Here is a 14,801-nt window from a genome sequence, read left to right as displayed (position 1 = left end):
GAACTTGTTGGCCCTTGGGTGGAGCTTGGTTTCAGTGCAGGTATGGAGGCGTTTGATGAGCTCCTATTGCTTAATGTTCCCTGGATTCAGGAGTTCTCTGATGTTCTCAGGCTTTAGACTTAAGCCTCCTGCTTCTGGTTTTCAGTTTTATTTTTACAGTAGCCTCTAGACTTGTCCATCTATACAGCACCGATGATGAAACATCTCGGTTAAAGATGAAAAGTTTCTCCACATTGAGGGATACCCAGAGAAGTTCACTGAGTTACATGGAGAAGAGAAGTGGGAGGGGGTAGTTAGAGGTGACTGGAGTGAGACGCAGTGAGATCAAAAGAGGAGATAGCAAGCTAGCCAGTAGTCACTTCCTTATGTGCGCTCCATAGTGTGGACCACTCAGAGGTATTTATGGAGTTATACAGGGAAGATGAGAGGGAGGAAGTAGACAGAGGTGGCCAGGAGGATGAGAGAGAGGAATGAAAAGGAGAGAGACAAATCCTGCCAGTAACCAGTTGCTTAGGTGTTCTCCACCATCTGGAATACACAGAGATTCACAGAGTTGGATAGAGAAGAGATGGGGGAGGAAAGAGACAGAGGCCACCTGGTGGAGAAAAAAGAGAGTCCAAAGGAGGAGAGAGTGGTCAAGCCAGTAATCTCGCTCTCAGGTAAAACTGGGTAGTGAAGTTTGGGTTTTTAAATATACAAAATTGACAACAAAAACCAAAAAGCAAAGATTAAAAATCTAGAGTAGAGGTTGGATTTTCAAAAATACAATATTGAAGAAAAGAAGCAGAAAGGAAAAAAAAAAAGAAAAAAAGCCACAAGAATTATTTAAAAACTCCAACCACACCACATAAAGACTATATATGGTGTTTGCCTTAAAAAAATAGTCTTTTTTTTAAAGTAATAGTAGGTTATAGAGATAAAAATTAGAGGAGAAATAGAAGACTTAACAATTTAAAATAAAAGTTAGAAAAAAAGCAAGAAAAAAAAAGAAAAAAGATAAAAAAGAGGGGCGAAAAAAGAAAAAAAAGAAAAAGAAATGATTGTAAAAATAGTAAAGAAATGTATCTGGCCCTTCTCTGATGTGGGCAGTGTGGGGTCACTTCCAATTCAGTTCCCTCTGTTTAACTTCTTCTGTTTGCTGGTTTTTTAGGCTCACTAGTTCAGTCGTGCTTTGGGGAGGTGGGGATGCTGCAAACAAATAGCACTGTCACGTGCTTACAGTGTCTCAGCCCCGCTGGACCTGTCCCTTCTCGCGGTGCACAAACCGCTCCGGTTCTACGATGCTCAGCCAGGAACCGTCTGAGGCCGGCCCTAGGCTGCGTGCACCTCCCCGGTCTATGCCGCACAGGTTCGGCGCTCAGATATCCCTCAGAGGCTCAGATTCGGTTGGGACTGCGTCTTGTGCCCTTCCCAGTTCCGAGTAGCTCAGAAGTTTGGTGAGTGCGGTCGCTGCGACTAGTCGCCTTTTCTGTCTCTCTGCTCAGTTTTCTGGGTGTACCGCTGGCGCCCCTTGTGAGGCAGATGGTGACTGTCCAGCACCCCCAGAAGTCTTAGCAAAGAAGCCTGCTTGCAGTTTGGTAGGTAGAGTCTCTCCGGGGCTGCAATTGCCCCTTTCCAGCCCTTATGGCTCTGGCTGCCTGTCCCCAGCGGGGGATGGTCTGCAGTGGCTATTTCCGTTCCATCCTTTGTTCTGTGCGCAGTCCTGGCGGTGTCTTATGTTCGAGCTTTTCGCGTGGTAGCTATCCCACAGTCTGGTTTGCTAGCCCAAGTTAGATCATTCTGGTTACGAGTGGGGCGTTCCTGCCCAATTCTTACAAATCTCTGCAGCCCGCGCCTCCCGCGCTTTCCTGCCCTGCCCCCGCTTGCTAGTGGCGGATGCAGGCGTCTGTGTTGCTTTTCCACTGGGGGAGTTACTGTTGGGCTTGTAATCTGCTGGTTTTAATTATTTATTTATTTGTCCTTCCTGTTATGTTGCCCTCTGTGTTTCCAAGGCTCACCACAGACTCTGCAGGGAGAGTGTTTCCTGGTGTCTGGAAACCTCTCTTCTTAAAATTCCCTTCCTGGGACGGAGCTCCCTCCCCACCTCCTTTGTCTCTCTTTTCATCTTTTATATTTTTTCCAACCTGTGTCGAAGACAATGGTCTGCTTTTCTGGTTGCCTGATGTCCTCTGCCAGCATTCAGAAGTTGTTTTGTGGAGTTTGCTCAGCGTTGAAATGTTCTTTTGAGGAATTTGTGAGAGAGAAAGTGGTCTTCCTGTCCTATTACTCCACCATCTTAGGACCGCCCCCTTAAAGCTTCTGTTTCTTGGGAGTACTTGTCCTGGAAAAATGCAGGATGACTTCTCCTCATCTTCCCTTGAGTAAAGTGTTGTTAACTTCAGGGCTCTTTGAACTCGGAGCCCTGGCATCTCACTGCCTGTGTTTAGCTACAGCATCTAAGCAAGTTTCCTCCTGGGTAATGTGGAAAGGGCAACAGTAACTGTACACTCTAGTTAGAAGTCTGGTTTGTCATTCATCATCTTTTTTATTCTGTTGCATCAACTATTAGGAGACAAATACCCAGATTTCCCCATAAATTAGCTAGATGTTTATCTTTCTGGATCATGCTTAGTGCCCATAAAGAGGAAATTTCACCAACCTGCACAGTGAAAACCTTAAGTTAGGTTTGAGGTAATGGTTCAGTCAAAGCTGGCTCTTTGCTGCACAGGTGAGCCATTGTTCACCTGTTTTTGTTCCTCTTCCCATTGACACTTTGGAAAGTTGCTTTTGGAAAATCCAGTCTGACTTGGCACATATGCATGTGTGAATGTAAACATCTCTCAAGGTGTTTATTTGCCAGCTTGATTATTCTTGAAAAGATTGTCCCTCTATCAAATCAAGAATTATTGGGATTAAACTATGGACATAACCTGAAGTAGTTCCAGAAACACGGGAAAGACAAATTTCTTCATGCATAGCCTTGCATCTAGAGTCCTGCTGGGGTACAGAAATAAGACATTTCTTCTTTGCAGGTTATGGGTGGGCTGATTCCTTAAGGCAAACCTGGTGCTGCCAAGTGACTCTGAAAGGGCCCTTTAAATGTTTGTGGTTCATACTCAGGCCCCATCTCCTGATCCCTGGTCCTGGGGAGGAATAGATTAAGGTGTTAAAAATGGAAAGGCTGCTTAGCTCATAGTTGTACTTTATCTACACTGTGGATTCCAGGCTTGGGCACGTCTCAAGGAGATCTCTAAGGCTGCACATCTGCTGCTCCTAAAATGCCCCATTCAGCATTTTCATGCTCTTTTCAGCTGAATTTTGATCTTGTGGGGGGGCTCATATGTAAAATGACTTGTCACTTATTTACATTTCTACGGCTTCAGTAAAATTACTTTTGATAATTGATTTTTAAAAACTATGATAAAATATATACAACATAAAATTTACCATTTAACTCATTTTAAGAGCACCATTTAGTGACATTAGGTACATTCACCTGGTTGTGGAAACATCACCACTATTCATCTTCAGAACTTTTCATCTTCCCAAACAAACTTCTGCAACCATTAAACACTAACTCCCCAGACTACTCCTCCTCACAGCCATCATCATTCTACTTCTCTCTATGAGTTTGACTATTCTAGATGCCTCATATAAGTGGAATCATACAATGTTTGTCATATGTTTTACATGTGGTAATATACATGTTTCAGTGCTATTCTGTCAAATCATCCTACTCTTGCCTTCTCCCACATAGTCCAAAAGTCTATTTTTTTACATCTGTGTCCCTTTTGCTGTCTTGCATATAGGATCATCATTACTATCTTTCTGAATTCCATATGTATGTGTTAATATGCTGTATTGGTGTTTCTCTTTCCAGCTTACTTCATTCTGTATAATAGGCTCAGGTTTCATCCACTTCGTTAGAACTGACTCAAATGCATTTCTTTTTATAGCTGAGTAATATCCCATTGTGTATATGTACCACAGCTTTCTTATGCATTTGTCTGCTGATGAACATCTAGGTTGTTTCCATGTCCTAGCTATTGTAAACAATGCTGCAATGAACATTGGGCACTCTTGCAATTTTGGTTTCCTCAGTGTGTATGCCCAGCAGTGGGATTTATGGGTCGTATGACAATTCTATTTCTAGTTTTTTTAAGGAATCTCTACAACTCACTGTGGTTTTCATTTGTATTTCTCTAATAATGAATGATGTTGAGCATATTTTCTTTTCATGTGTTTATTAGACGTCTTTATGTCTTCTTTGGAGAAATGCCTGTTTATTTCTTTGGCCCACTTTTTGATTGAGTTGTTCATTTTTCTGGCATTGAGCTGCATGAGCTGATTTTGTATTTTGGAGATTAATTCTTTGTCAGTTGTTTAATTTGCTATTATTTTCTCCCATTCTGATAGTCGGCTTTTCACCTTGCTTATATTTTCCAACATTCTGCAAAAGCTTTTAAGTTTAATTAGGTTCCATTTATTTATTTTCATTATTCTTGTAGGTGGTTCACAGAGGATCTTGCTGTGATTTACGTCAGAGTGATCTGCATAATTTTTCCTCTAAGAGTTTTATAGTTTCTGGCCTTACATTTAGATCTTTAATCCATTTAGAGTTTATGGTGTATGTGTATGGTGTTAGATAGTGTTCTAGTTTCATTTTTTCATGTGGTTGACCAGTTTTCCCAGCACTACTTGTTAAAAAGATCATCTTTTCTCCACTGTATATTTTTGTCTCCTTTGTCAAAAATAAGGTGTCTGTAGGTGTGTGGATTTATCTCTAGGCTTTCTATTTTGTTTCATTGTTATATATTTCTGTTTTTTTGGGGGGGAGGGTCAGTACCATACTGTCTTGTTGACTGTAGCTTTGTAGTATAGTCTGAAGCCAGAAAGGTTGATTCCTCCAGTTCCATTCTTCTTTCTCATTATTGCTTTGTCTATTTGAGGTTTTTTGTGTTTCCATACAAATTGTGAAATTATTTGTTATAGTTCTGTGAAAAATACCATTGGTAGCTTGATAGGGGTTACATTGAATCTATAGATTGCTTTGGGTAATATACTCATTTTCAATATACTGATTCTTCCAATTCATGAACATGGAGTATTTCTCCATCTATTTGTGTTATCTTTGATTTCTTTCATCAGTGTGTTATATTTTTCTATATATACATCTTTTGTTTCTTTAGGTAAATTTATCCCTAAGTATTTTATTCTTTTCATTGCAATGGTGAATAGGATTGTTTCCTTAATTCCTCTTTCTAGTTTTTCATTGTTAGTGTATAGGAATGCAAGGGATTTCTGTGTATTAATTTTATATCCTTCAACTTTGCTGTATTTATTGATTAGTTCTAGTAATTTTCTGGTGATGTCTTTAGGGTTTTCTATGCAGAGGATCATGCCATTTGCAAACAGTGAGAGTTTTACTTCTTTTCCAATCTGGATTCCTTTTATTTCTTTTTCTTCTCTGATTGCTGTGGCTAGGTCTTCCAGAACTATATTGAATAGTAGTGGTGAAAGTGGGCACCCTTGCCTTGTTCCTGATTTTAGAGGAATTGCTTTCATTTTTTTTGCCATTGAGGATAATGTTTTCTGTGAGTTTGTTGAATATGACTTTTATTATGTTGAACTATGTTTCTTCTATGCCTACTTTCTGGAGAGTTTTTATCATAAATGGGTGCTGAATTTTGTCAAAAGCTTTCTCTGTATCTACTGATATAATCATATGTTTTTTATCTATCAATTTGTTAATATGGTGTATCACATTGATTGATTTGAAAATATTGAAGAATACTTGCATCCCTGGAATAAAGCCCACTTGGTCATGATGTATGATCTTTTTTAATATGTTGTTGGATTCCATTTGCTAGAATTTTCTTGAGGATTTTTGCATCTCTGTTCATCAGTGACATTGGCCTATAGTTAGTTAGTTAGTTTGTTTGTGGCATCTTTGTCTGGTTTTGGTATCAGTGTGATGGTGGCCTCATAGAATGAGTTTGGGAGTTTGCCTTCCTCTGCAATTTTCTGGAAGAGTTTGAGTAGGTTAGGTGTTGGCACTTCTCTAAATTTTTAGTAGAATTCATCTGTGAAGACATCTGGTCCCAGGCTTTTGTTTGTTCAAAGATTTTTTAATTACACTTTTTAATTCCATGCTTGTGATGGGTCTATTAAGATTTTCTATTTCTTCCTGGCTAAGGTTTGGAAGGTTATACTTTTCTAAGTATTTGTCCATTTCTTCCAAATTGTCCATTTTATTGGCATATAGTTGCTCTTAGTGGTTTCTAATGATCTTTTGTATTTCTGTGTTGTATATTTTATTGATTTGATTCTCCTCTTTTCCTTGATGAGTCTGGCTAACAGTTTGTCTATTTTATTTATCTTCTCAAAGTACGAGCTTTTAGTTTTCTTGATCTTTGCTATAGTCTGCTTCATGTCTTTTTCATTTATTTCTGCTCTGATTATTATGATTTCTTTCCTTCTATTCACTTTGGGGCTTTTTTGTTCTTCTTTTTCTAGTTGCTTTAGGTGTAAAGTTAGGTTGTTTAAGTTTCTCTTGTTTCTTGAGGTAGGCTTATATTGCTATGAACCTTCCTCTTAGCACTGATTTGACTGGATCCCATAGGTTTGGGGTTGCTCTGTTTTACTTTTTATTTCTTTCTATGCATATTTTGAAGAAAGGCAATGCCAAGAATGCTCAAACTACCATACAATTGCACTCATCTCACACGTTAGTAAAGTAATGCTCAAAATTCTCCAAGCCAGGCTTCAGCAATACATGAACCATGAACTTCTAGATGTTCAAGCTGGTTTTAGAAAAGGCATAGAAACCAGAGATCAAATTGCCCACATCTGCTGGATCATCAAAAAAAGCAAGAGAGTTCCAGAAAAACATCTATTTCTACTTTATTGACTATGCCAAAGCCTTTGACTGTGTGGATCACAAACAACTGTGGAAAATTCTTCAAGAGATGGGAATAACAGAACACCTGACCTGCCTCTTGAGAAACCTCTATGCAGGTCAGGAAGCAACAGTTAGAACTGGACATGGAACAACAGACTGGTTCCAAATAGGAAAAGGAGTATGTCAAGGCTGTATATCATCACCCTGCTTATTTAACTTATATGCAGCGTACATCATGAGCAATGCTGGGCTGGAAGAAGCACAAGCTGGAATCAGGATTGCTGGGAGAAATATCAATAACCTCAGATATGCAGATGACACCACCCTTATGGCAGAAAGTGAAGAGGAACTAAAAAGCCTCTTGATGACAGTGAAAGAGGGGAGTGAAAAAGTTGGCTTAAAGCTCAAAATTCAGAAAACAAAGATCCTGGCATCTGGTCACATCACTTCATGGCAAATAGATGGGGAAATAGTGGAAACAGTGTCAGACTATTTTGGGGGCTCCAAATCACTGCAGATGGTGATTGCAGCTATGAAATTAAAAGACGCTTACTCCTTGAAAGAAAAGTTATGACCAACCTAGACAGCATATTGAAAAGTAGAGACATTACTTTTCCAACAAAGATCTGTCTAGCCAAGGCTATGGATTTTCCAGTGGTCATGTATGGATGTGAGAGTTGGACTGTGAAGAAAGCTGAGTGCCAAAGAATTGATGCTGTTGAACTGAGGTGCTGGAGAAGACTCTTGAGAATCCCTTGGACTGCAAGGAGATCCAACCAGTCCATTCTAAAGGAGATCAGTCCTGGGTGTTCTTTGGAAGAACTGATGCTAAAGCTGAAACTCCAATACTTTGGCCACCTCATGTGAAGAGTTGACTCATTGGAAAAGACTCTGATTCTGGGAGGGATTGGGGGCAGGAGGAGAAAGGGACGACAGAGGATGAGATGGCTGGATGGCATCACCGACTCGATGGACATGAGTTTGAGTGATTTCTGGGAAATGGTGATGGACAGGGAGGCCTGGAGTGCTGCAATGCATAGGGTCACAAAACGTCAGACACGACTGAGAGACTGAAGTGAACTGATGCATATTTTGATTTCCTTTTTTATTTCCTTCTTGATTTGTTGGCTATTCAGAAGCATGTTGTTTAGCCTCCATATGTGTTTTTTTATAGTTTTCTTTTTTTCCCCTATAGTTGATATCTAATTTTACCACATTGTGATCAGAAAAGATGTTTCAATCTTTTTTTTTTTTTCATTTATCAAAGCTAGATTTGTCGCCTAGTATGTGATCTATCCTGGAGAATGTTCCATGTGCACTCAGAAAAAGGTGAAATTCATTGCTTTGGGGTGAAATGCCCTGTAGATACCAATTAGGTCTAACTGGCCCATGGTATCATTGAAAAACTTGTTTCGTTGCTAATTTTTTGTTTGGTTCATATATCATAGGTGTGAATGGGGTATTAAAGTCCCCCACAATTAATTGTGTTACTGTTAATTTTCCCTTTCATACTTGTTAGCATTTGCCTTACATATTGAGGTGCTCCTATGTTGGGTGCATATATATTTGTAATTGTTATATCTTCTTCTTGGATTGATCCCTTGATCATTATGTAGTGTTCTTTGTCTCTTAATACAGTCTTTATTTCAAACTTACTTTATCTGATATAAGTATTGCTACTCCTGCTTTCTTTTGGTCTCTGTTTGCATGAAACATCTTTTTGCAGCCCCTCACTTTGCCTGTATGTGTCCCTAGGTTTGAGATAGGTCTCTTGTAGACAGCATATATATGTGTTTTGTGTTTGTATCCATTTGGCCAGTCTTTGTCTTTTGGTTGGAGAATTCAACCCATTTACATTTAAGGGAATTATTGATATGTAGGATCCCATTACCATTTACTTTCCTTTTGGGGGGTTCTTTTTGTAAACCTTTTATGTGATTCCCATCTAGTAAAGCTCCTTTGGCATTTGTTGAAGAGCTGGTTTGGTGGTGCTGAATTCTCTCAGCTTTTGCTTGTCTGTAAAGCTTTTGATTTCTCCTTCATATCTGAATAAGATCTTTGCTGGGTACAGTAATCTTGGTTGTGGGTTTTTCTCCTTCATCACTTTAAGTATGTCCTGCCTTTACCTTCTGGCCTGAAGAGTTTCTATTGAAAGATCAGCTGTTACCCTTATGGGGATCCTCTTGTCTGTAATTTGTTGCTTTTCCCTTACTGCTTTTACTATTTGCTCTTTTTGTTTAATTTTTGTTAGCTTGATTAATATGTGTCTTGGGTTGTTTCATCTTGGGTATATCCTGTTGGGACTCTCTGGGTTTCTTGGACTTGGGTGGCTATTTCCTTCCCCATTTTAGGAAAGTTTTTGACTATTATCTCCTCAAGTATGTTCTCATTCCCTTTCTTTTCATCTTCTTCTCTGGGACTCCTATGATTCAAATGTTGGTGCATTTAACATTGTCCCAGAGGTCTCTGAGGTTGTCCTCATTTCTTTTTATTATTTTTTTCTTTTTTCCTCTATGCTTCATTTATTACACCATTCTATTTTCCACCTCACTTATCCTCTTTTCTGCCTCAGTTATTCTGTTAGTTCCCTCCGGAGTGTTTTTAATCTCAGTTATTTCATTGTTCATTATTGACTGACTCATCTTTATTTCTTCTAGGTTCTTATTAAACATTTGGTGCATCTTTTCAGTCTTTGTCTCTAGTCTATTTATCTGTAACACCATTTATGTTTTCAAGATTTTGGATCATCTTTACTATCATTATTGTGAATTCTTTTTCAGGTAGACTCCCTATCTCCTCCTCTTTTGTTTCATTTGGTAGGTTTTTATGATGTTCCTTACCCTGCTGAATATTTCTCTTCCTTTTCATCTCATTTAGATTGCTTTGTTTGATGCCCTTCCTGCAGACTGGAAGTTCATGGTTCCTCTTAATTGTGGCATCTTCTCCCTGAGGGTGGGGTTGGACCAGTGGCTTGTCAAGGTTTGCTGGTTGTGGCAACTTGTGTCTGTGTTCTGGTAGTGGAGCTGGATCTCTTCTCTCTGGAATGCAATGAAGTGTCCAGTAGTGAGATTTGGGGGTGTCTAACGGTTTGTTATGGCTTTGGGCAGCCTGTCTTTTAATGTTCAGTGTTGTGTCCCTGTTTTGCTGGAGAATTAGTGTGGTGTGTCTTGTACTGGAACTTGTTGGCTCTTGGGTAAAGCTTGGTTTCAGTCTAGGTATGGAGACTTTGGGGTGGGCTCTTGTCTATTAATGTTCCTTGGAGTCAGGAGTTCTCTGATGTTCTAAAGTTTTGGAATTGAGTCTTCTGCCTCTGGGTTTTGGTCCTCCTCTTACAGTAGCCTCAAGACTCCATTCAAAGAGATTAGGCTGCCTTTCTGGTTACCTGTTATCCTCCACAAGAATTTAGAAGTTGTTTTGTGGTGAAGTCAAATGATCTTTTGATGAATTTGTAGGAGAGAAAGTGGTCTCCCCATATTATTCCTCCACCATTTTGGGAATCACTCCCCCGCTCCCTGACTGACATTAAGAACACAGGTTCCTCACAGGAACATGTATGGAGCATTACACTCAGTCATTTCAAAAATTGGAAACTAACACCAAGGTCTTTAAATGACATCACCTGCAGAATTAATGACTGATTCCAGGTTTATAATCCACATCCCAATTTTCTTTCCTGAAGGCAGCCTCCTCATTCTCATATAATTTGGCTCAGAATTACTTAGTTTACTCCTAAATCAGTGGAGTGGGTAGTCATTCCCTTTTCCAGGGGATCTTCCCAACCCAGGGATCAAACCTGGTGTTCCTGCACTGCAGGCAGATTTTTACCATTGAGCCACCAGGGAAGTCCTTTTATTCTTCGGGTGGGTCCAAGATCCTTGAGAAACAGGGTGGAGGATTTTGCTTCTACCTCTTGTTCCTCCATTTTCTGGTCTTATGGGGGAGGGCGGTTGCTGCCACATTGAAGAAAAATTTAAAAATGAATCACAGCCCTAGAGCCCAGCTGTCAGGAGTCATCCTGCTCATCCTGATGTGCAAGACCCAATGAAAACCCATTCTGTTTTGTTATATACTAAAAGTGACCACACAATTGCACTCATTTCACATGCTAGCAAAGTAATGCTCAAAATTCTCCAAGCCAGGCTTCAACAGTATGTGAACCATGAACTTCCAGATGTTCAAGCTGGTTTTAGAAAAGGCAGAGGAGCCAGAGATCAAATTGCCAACATCTATTGGATCACTGGAAAAGCAAGAGAGTTCCAGGAAAACATCTATTTCTGCTTTATTGACTATGCCAAGGCCTTTGACTGTGCAGATTACAACAAACTGTGGGAAATTCTGAAAGAGATGGGAATACCAGACCATCTGACCCTCCTCCTGAGAAATCTGTATGCAGACCATGAAGCAACAGTTAGAACTGAACATGGAACAACAGACTGGTTCCAAATCAGGAAAGGAGTACATCAAGGCTGTATATTGTCACCCTGCTTATTTGCCTTATATGCCAAGTACATCATGAGAAATGCTGGACTGGATGAAGCATAAGCTGGAGTCAAGACTGCTGTGAGAAATATCAATAACCTGAGATATGCAGGTGACCCTTATGGCAGAAAGCAAAGAAGAACTAAAGAGCCTGTTGATGAAATTGAAAGAGGAGAGTGAAAAAGGTGGCTTAAAACTCAGCATTCTGAAAATTAAGATCATGTCATCTGGTCCTATCACTTCATTGCAAATAGATGGGGAAACCATGACAGACTTTTATTTTGGGGGGCTCCAAAATCACTGCAGATGGTGACTGCAGCCATGAAATTAAAAGACACTTGCTGATTGGAAGAAAAGTTATGACCAACTTAGACAGCTTATTAAAAAGCAGAGATATTACTTTACCAATAAAGGTCCATCTAGTCAAAGCTATGGATTTTCTAGTAGCCATGTATGGATGTGAGAGTTGGACTATAAAGAAAGCTGAGCACTGAGGAGTTGATGTTTTTTAACTGTAGTGTTGGAGAAGACTCTTGAAAGTCCCTGGGTAGCAAGGAGATGCAACCAGTCCATCCTAAAGGAAGAAGGACTGATGCTGAAGCTGAAGCTCCAGTACTTTGGCCACCTGATGTGAAGAAGTGATTCATTTGAAAAACTGCTGATGCTGGAAAAGATTGAAGGCAGGAGCAAAAGGGGACAACAGAGGATGAGATGGTTGGATGGCATCACTGATTCAATGGACATGAGTTTGAGTAACCTCCGGGAGTTGGTGATGGACAGGGAGACCTGGTGTGCTACAGTACATGCAGTCACAAAGAGTTGGACATGACTGAGTAACTGAACTGAAAAGTGACTTGTTATCACCACAGGAGTCCAGCTCAGTATTTTTTCTCATTTCAGGCACTTCGCCTCAGTAACTCGGCCATGAGGAAGACCACCACAGGTCAGATAGTCAACCTGCTGTCCAATGATGTGAAAAGATTTGATCAGGTAAGCTGCCCCTGAGGGATCCTCTTCCACTTCCAGTCCTTCTCACTGGGTTTAGCTTATGGTTGATGCCAGATACTTGTGTTTGCTGTTGACCAGGATTTGTTGAGTATCTAAAACAAGGGTTCTCTTTATCCAACTTTCATTTCCTCTGTGTGTAACTGAGATGTAATAATGTGTGTTTTCCTTAAATGAGAATTTTTTTCTGAGATAATCTATGGCATACTTCAGTAATAGGCAGCAGTGTTCCTCCCCAGCTTAATTCGTGTCCCTAGTGGTCCTTCTGGCATGGGCCTTCTTGGCACATGGTGTTGGTGTTGCTACCTGAACTGTTCTCCTCCTCTGGATGATGAAGCCCTGTGGGCAGGGATTGTTCTTTCCCCTGCACCCTGTTCAATGCCTTCTGTATAGGGAGCCTGCAAGAAATAATGCCAAGTGGGTGGTCCCCAGCCAGACACAACCTCTTCTCTGCTACCTCACTACACTCTTTTAATCCATTTAGCTTATGAGTAGATCATGTAACCCATGGTGTTGTAGCTGTTGCTCAGATCTGTATTGCACTAGACACTTCTTTTTCAATTATTCATTCATCAAACATGAAGTAAGATCCCCCTACCCACTTTCAGGGATGAATACTATTTCTTTCCTGGAGAAGCCACAACCTGTCAGGAAGGTAAATACACAAGTAGTTACTGGAGAATGTGGTAGGTACCATAAAATAGGCTTTCCTGGGATGCTAGAGAGAAATGGGGACTGAATTTTGGGACAGAGAGTTTTGGGAAGCCCCATGAACTTCCTGATGTTCAAGCTGGTTTTAGAAAAGGCAGAGGAACCAGAGATCAAATTGCCAACATCTTCTGGATCATGGAAAAAGCAAGAGAGTTCCAGAAAAAACATCTATTTCTGTTTTATTGACTATGCTAAAGCCTTTGACTGTGTGGATCACAATCAACTGTGGAAAATTCTGAGAGAGATGGGAATACTAGACCACCTAACCTGCCTCTAGAGAAATCTGTATGCAGGCCAGGAAGTAACAGTTAAAACTGGGCATGGAACAACAGACTGGTTACAAATAGGAAAAGGAGTACATCAAGGCTTTATATCGTCACCCTGCTTATTTAACTTATATGCAGAGTACATCATGAGAAACGCTGGACTGGATGAAACACAAGCTGGAATCAAGATTGCTGGGAGAAATATCAATAACCTCAGATATGCAGATGACACCACCCTTATGGCAGAAAGTGAAGAGGAATTAAAAAAGCCTCTTGATGAAAGTGAAAGAGGAGAGTGAAAAAGTTGTCTTAAAGCTCCACATTCAGAAAACGAAGATCATGGCATCTGGTCCCATCACTCCATGGGAAATAGATGGAGAAACAGTGGAAACAGTGTCAGACTTTATTTTTTGGGGCTCCAAAATCACTGCAGATGGTGATTGCAGTCATGAAATTAAAAGACGCTTACTCCTTGGAAGAAAAGTTAGGACCAACCTAGATAGCATATTGAAAAGCAGAGACATTACTTTGCCGACTAAGGTCCGTCTAGTCAAAGCTATGGTTTTTCCAGTAGTCATGTATGGACTTGAGAGTTGGACTGTGAAGAAGGCTGATTGCCAAAGAATTGATGCTTTTGAACTGTGGTGTTGGAGAAGACTCTTGAGAGTCCCTTGGACTGCAAGGAGATCCAACCAGTCCATTCTGAAGGAGATCAACGCTGGGATTTCTTTGGAAGGAATGATGCTAAAGCTGAAGCTCCAGTACTTTGGCCACCTCATGCAAAGAGTTGACTCCTTGGAAAAGACTGTGATGCTGGGAGGGATAGGGGGCAGGAGGAGAAGGAGACGACCAAGGATGAGATGGCTGGATGGAATCATTGACTCGATGGACGCTAGTCAGAGTGAACTTCGGGAGTTGGTGATGGACAGGGAGGCCTGGCTTGCTGCGATTCATGGGGTCGCAAAGAGTCAGACATGACTGAGCGACTGAACTGAACTGAACTGAGCTCATATGTGATGTACACAAAATCAGCATTTCCTTCATTCCTGCTGCTCTGGTTCTTCCTGGCTGTCCCTGAAGTCAGCCCTGTGCTGCCCCAGAACAGCGTCATCTGGGGTAGATGTTTGAGTTTCTGCTTCAGCAGGTTTAAAACCCATTGAGATCATTCCCGTTTAGGTTCTTGTCTATTCTTTCCAAGCATGTTATTTCTATAATGGGTCTTTGCTGGTTTTGTTTTCATACCATCCTAAGAAGGCTTTGTCCTTCTCTTTTAAGGTAACAATGTTCTTGCACTACCTGTGGGTGGGGCCGCTACAGGCTGTTGCAGTGACCGCCCTGCTCTGTATGGAAATAGGAATATCATGTCTTGCTGGGATGGCAGTTCTCATCATTCTCCTGCTTTTGCAAAGCTGCTTTGGGAAATTGTTTTCATCACTCCGGTAAGAGAAATGCTGATTTCA

The 14,801-nt window shown here is 40.6% G+C and overlaps 1 protein-coding gene across 2 annotated transcripts in view; it reads left to right on the top strand.

Moving 5' to 3' along the window:
* LOC138446664 (ATP-binding cassette sub-family C member 4-like) overlaps nucleotides 1-14,801 on the top strand; it is a 126,555-nt gene that overhangs the window by 25,234 nt on the left and 86,520 nt on the right. For both annotated transcript variants that reach the window (XM_069601883.1, XM_069601882.1), the window contains exons 5-6: nucleotides 12,260-12,349; nucleotides 14,617-14,780. In XM_069601883.1, coding sequence (XP_069457984.1) covers nucleotides 12,260-12,349; nucleotides 14,617-14,780 — 254 coding nt within the window. The remainder of the gene's footprint in view (nucleotides 1-12,259; nucleotides 12,350-14,616; nucleotides 14,781-14,801) is intronic.

This window comes from Ovis canadensis, chromosome 10, assembly GCF_042477335.2.
Source record: "Ovis canadensis isolate MfBH-ARS-UI-01 breed Bighorn chromosome 10, ARS-UI_OviCan_v2, whole genome shotgun sequence".
In the NCBI taxonomy this organism is placed as follows: domain Eukaryota; kingdom Metazoa; phylum Chordata; class Mammalia; order Artiodactyla; family Bovidae; genus Ovis; species Ovis canadensis.
The sequence above is the reverse complement of the archived record's forward strand: the minus strand, read 5'-3'. Positions and strand labels throughout refer to the sequence as shown.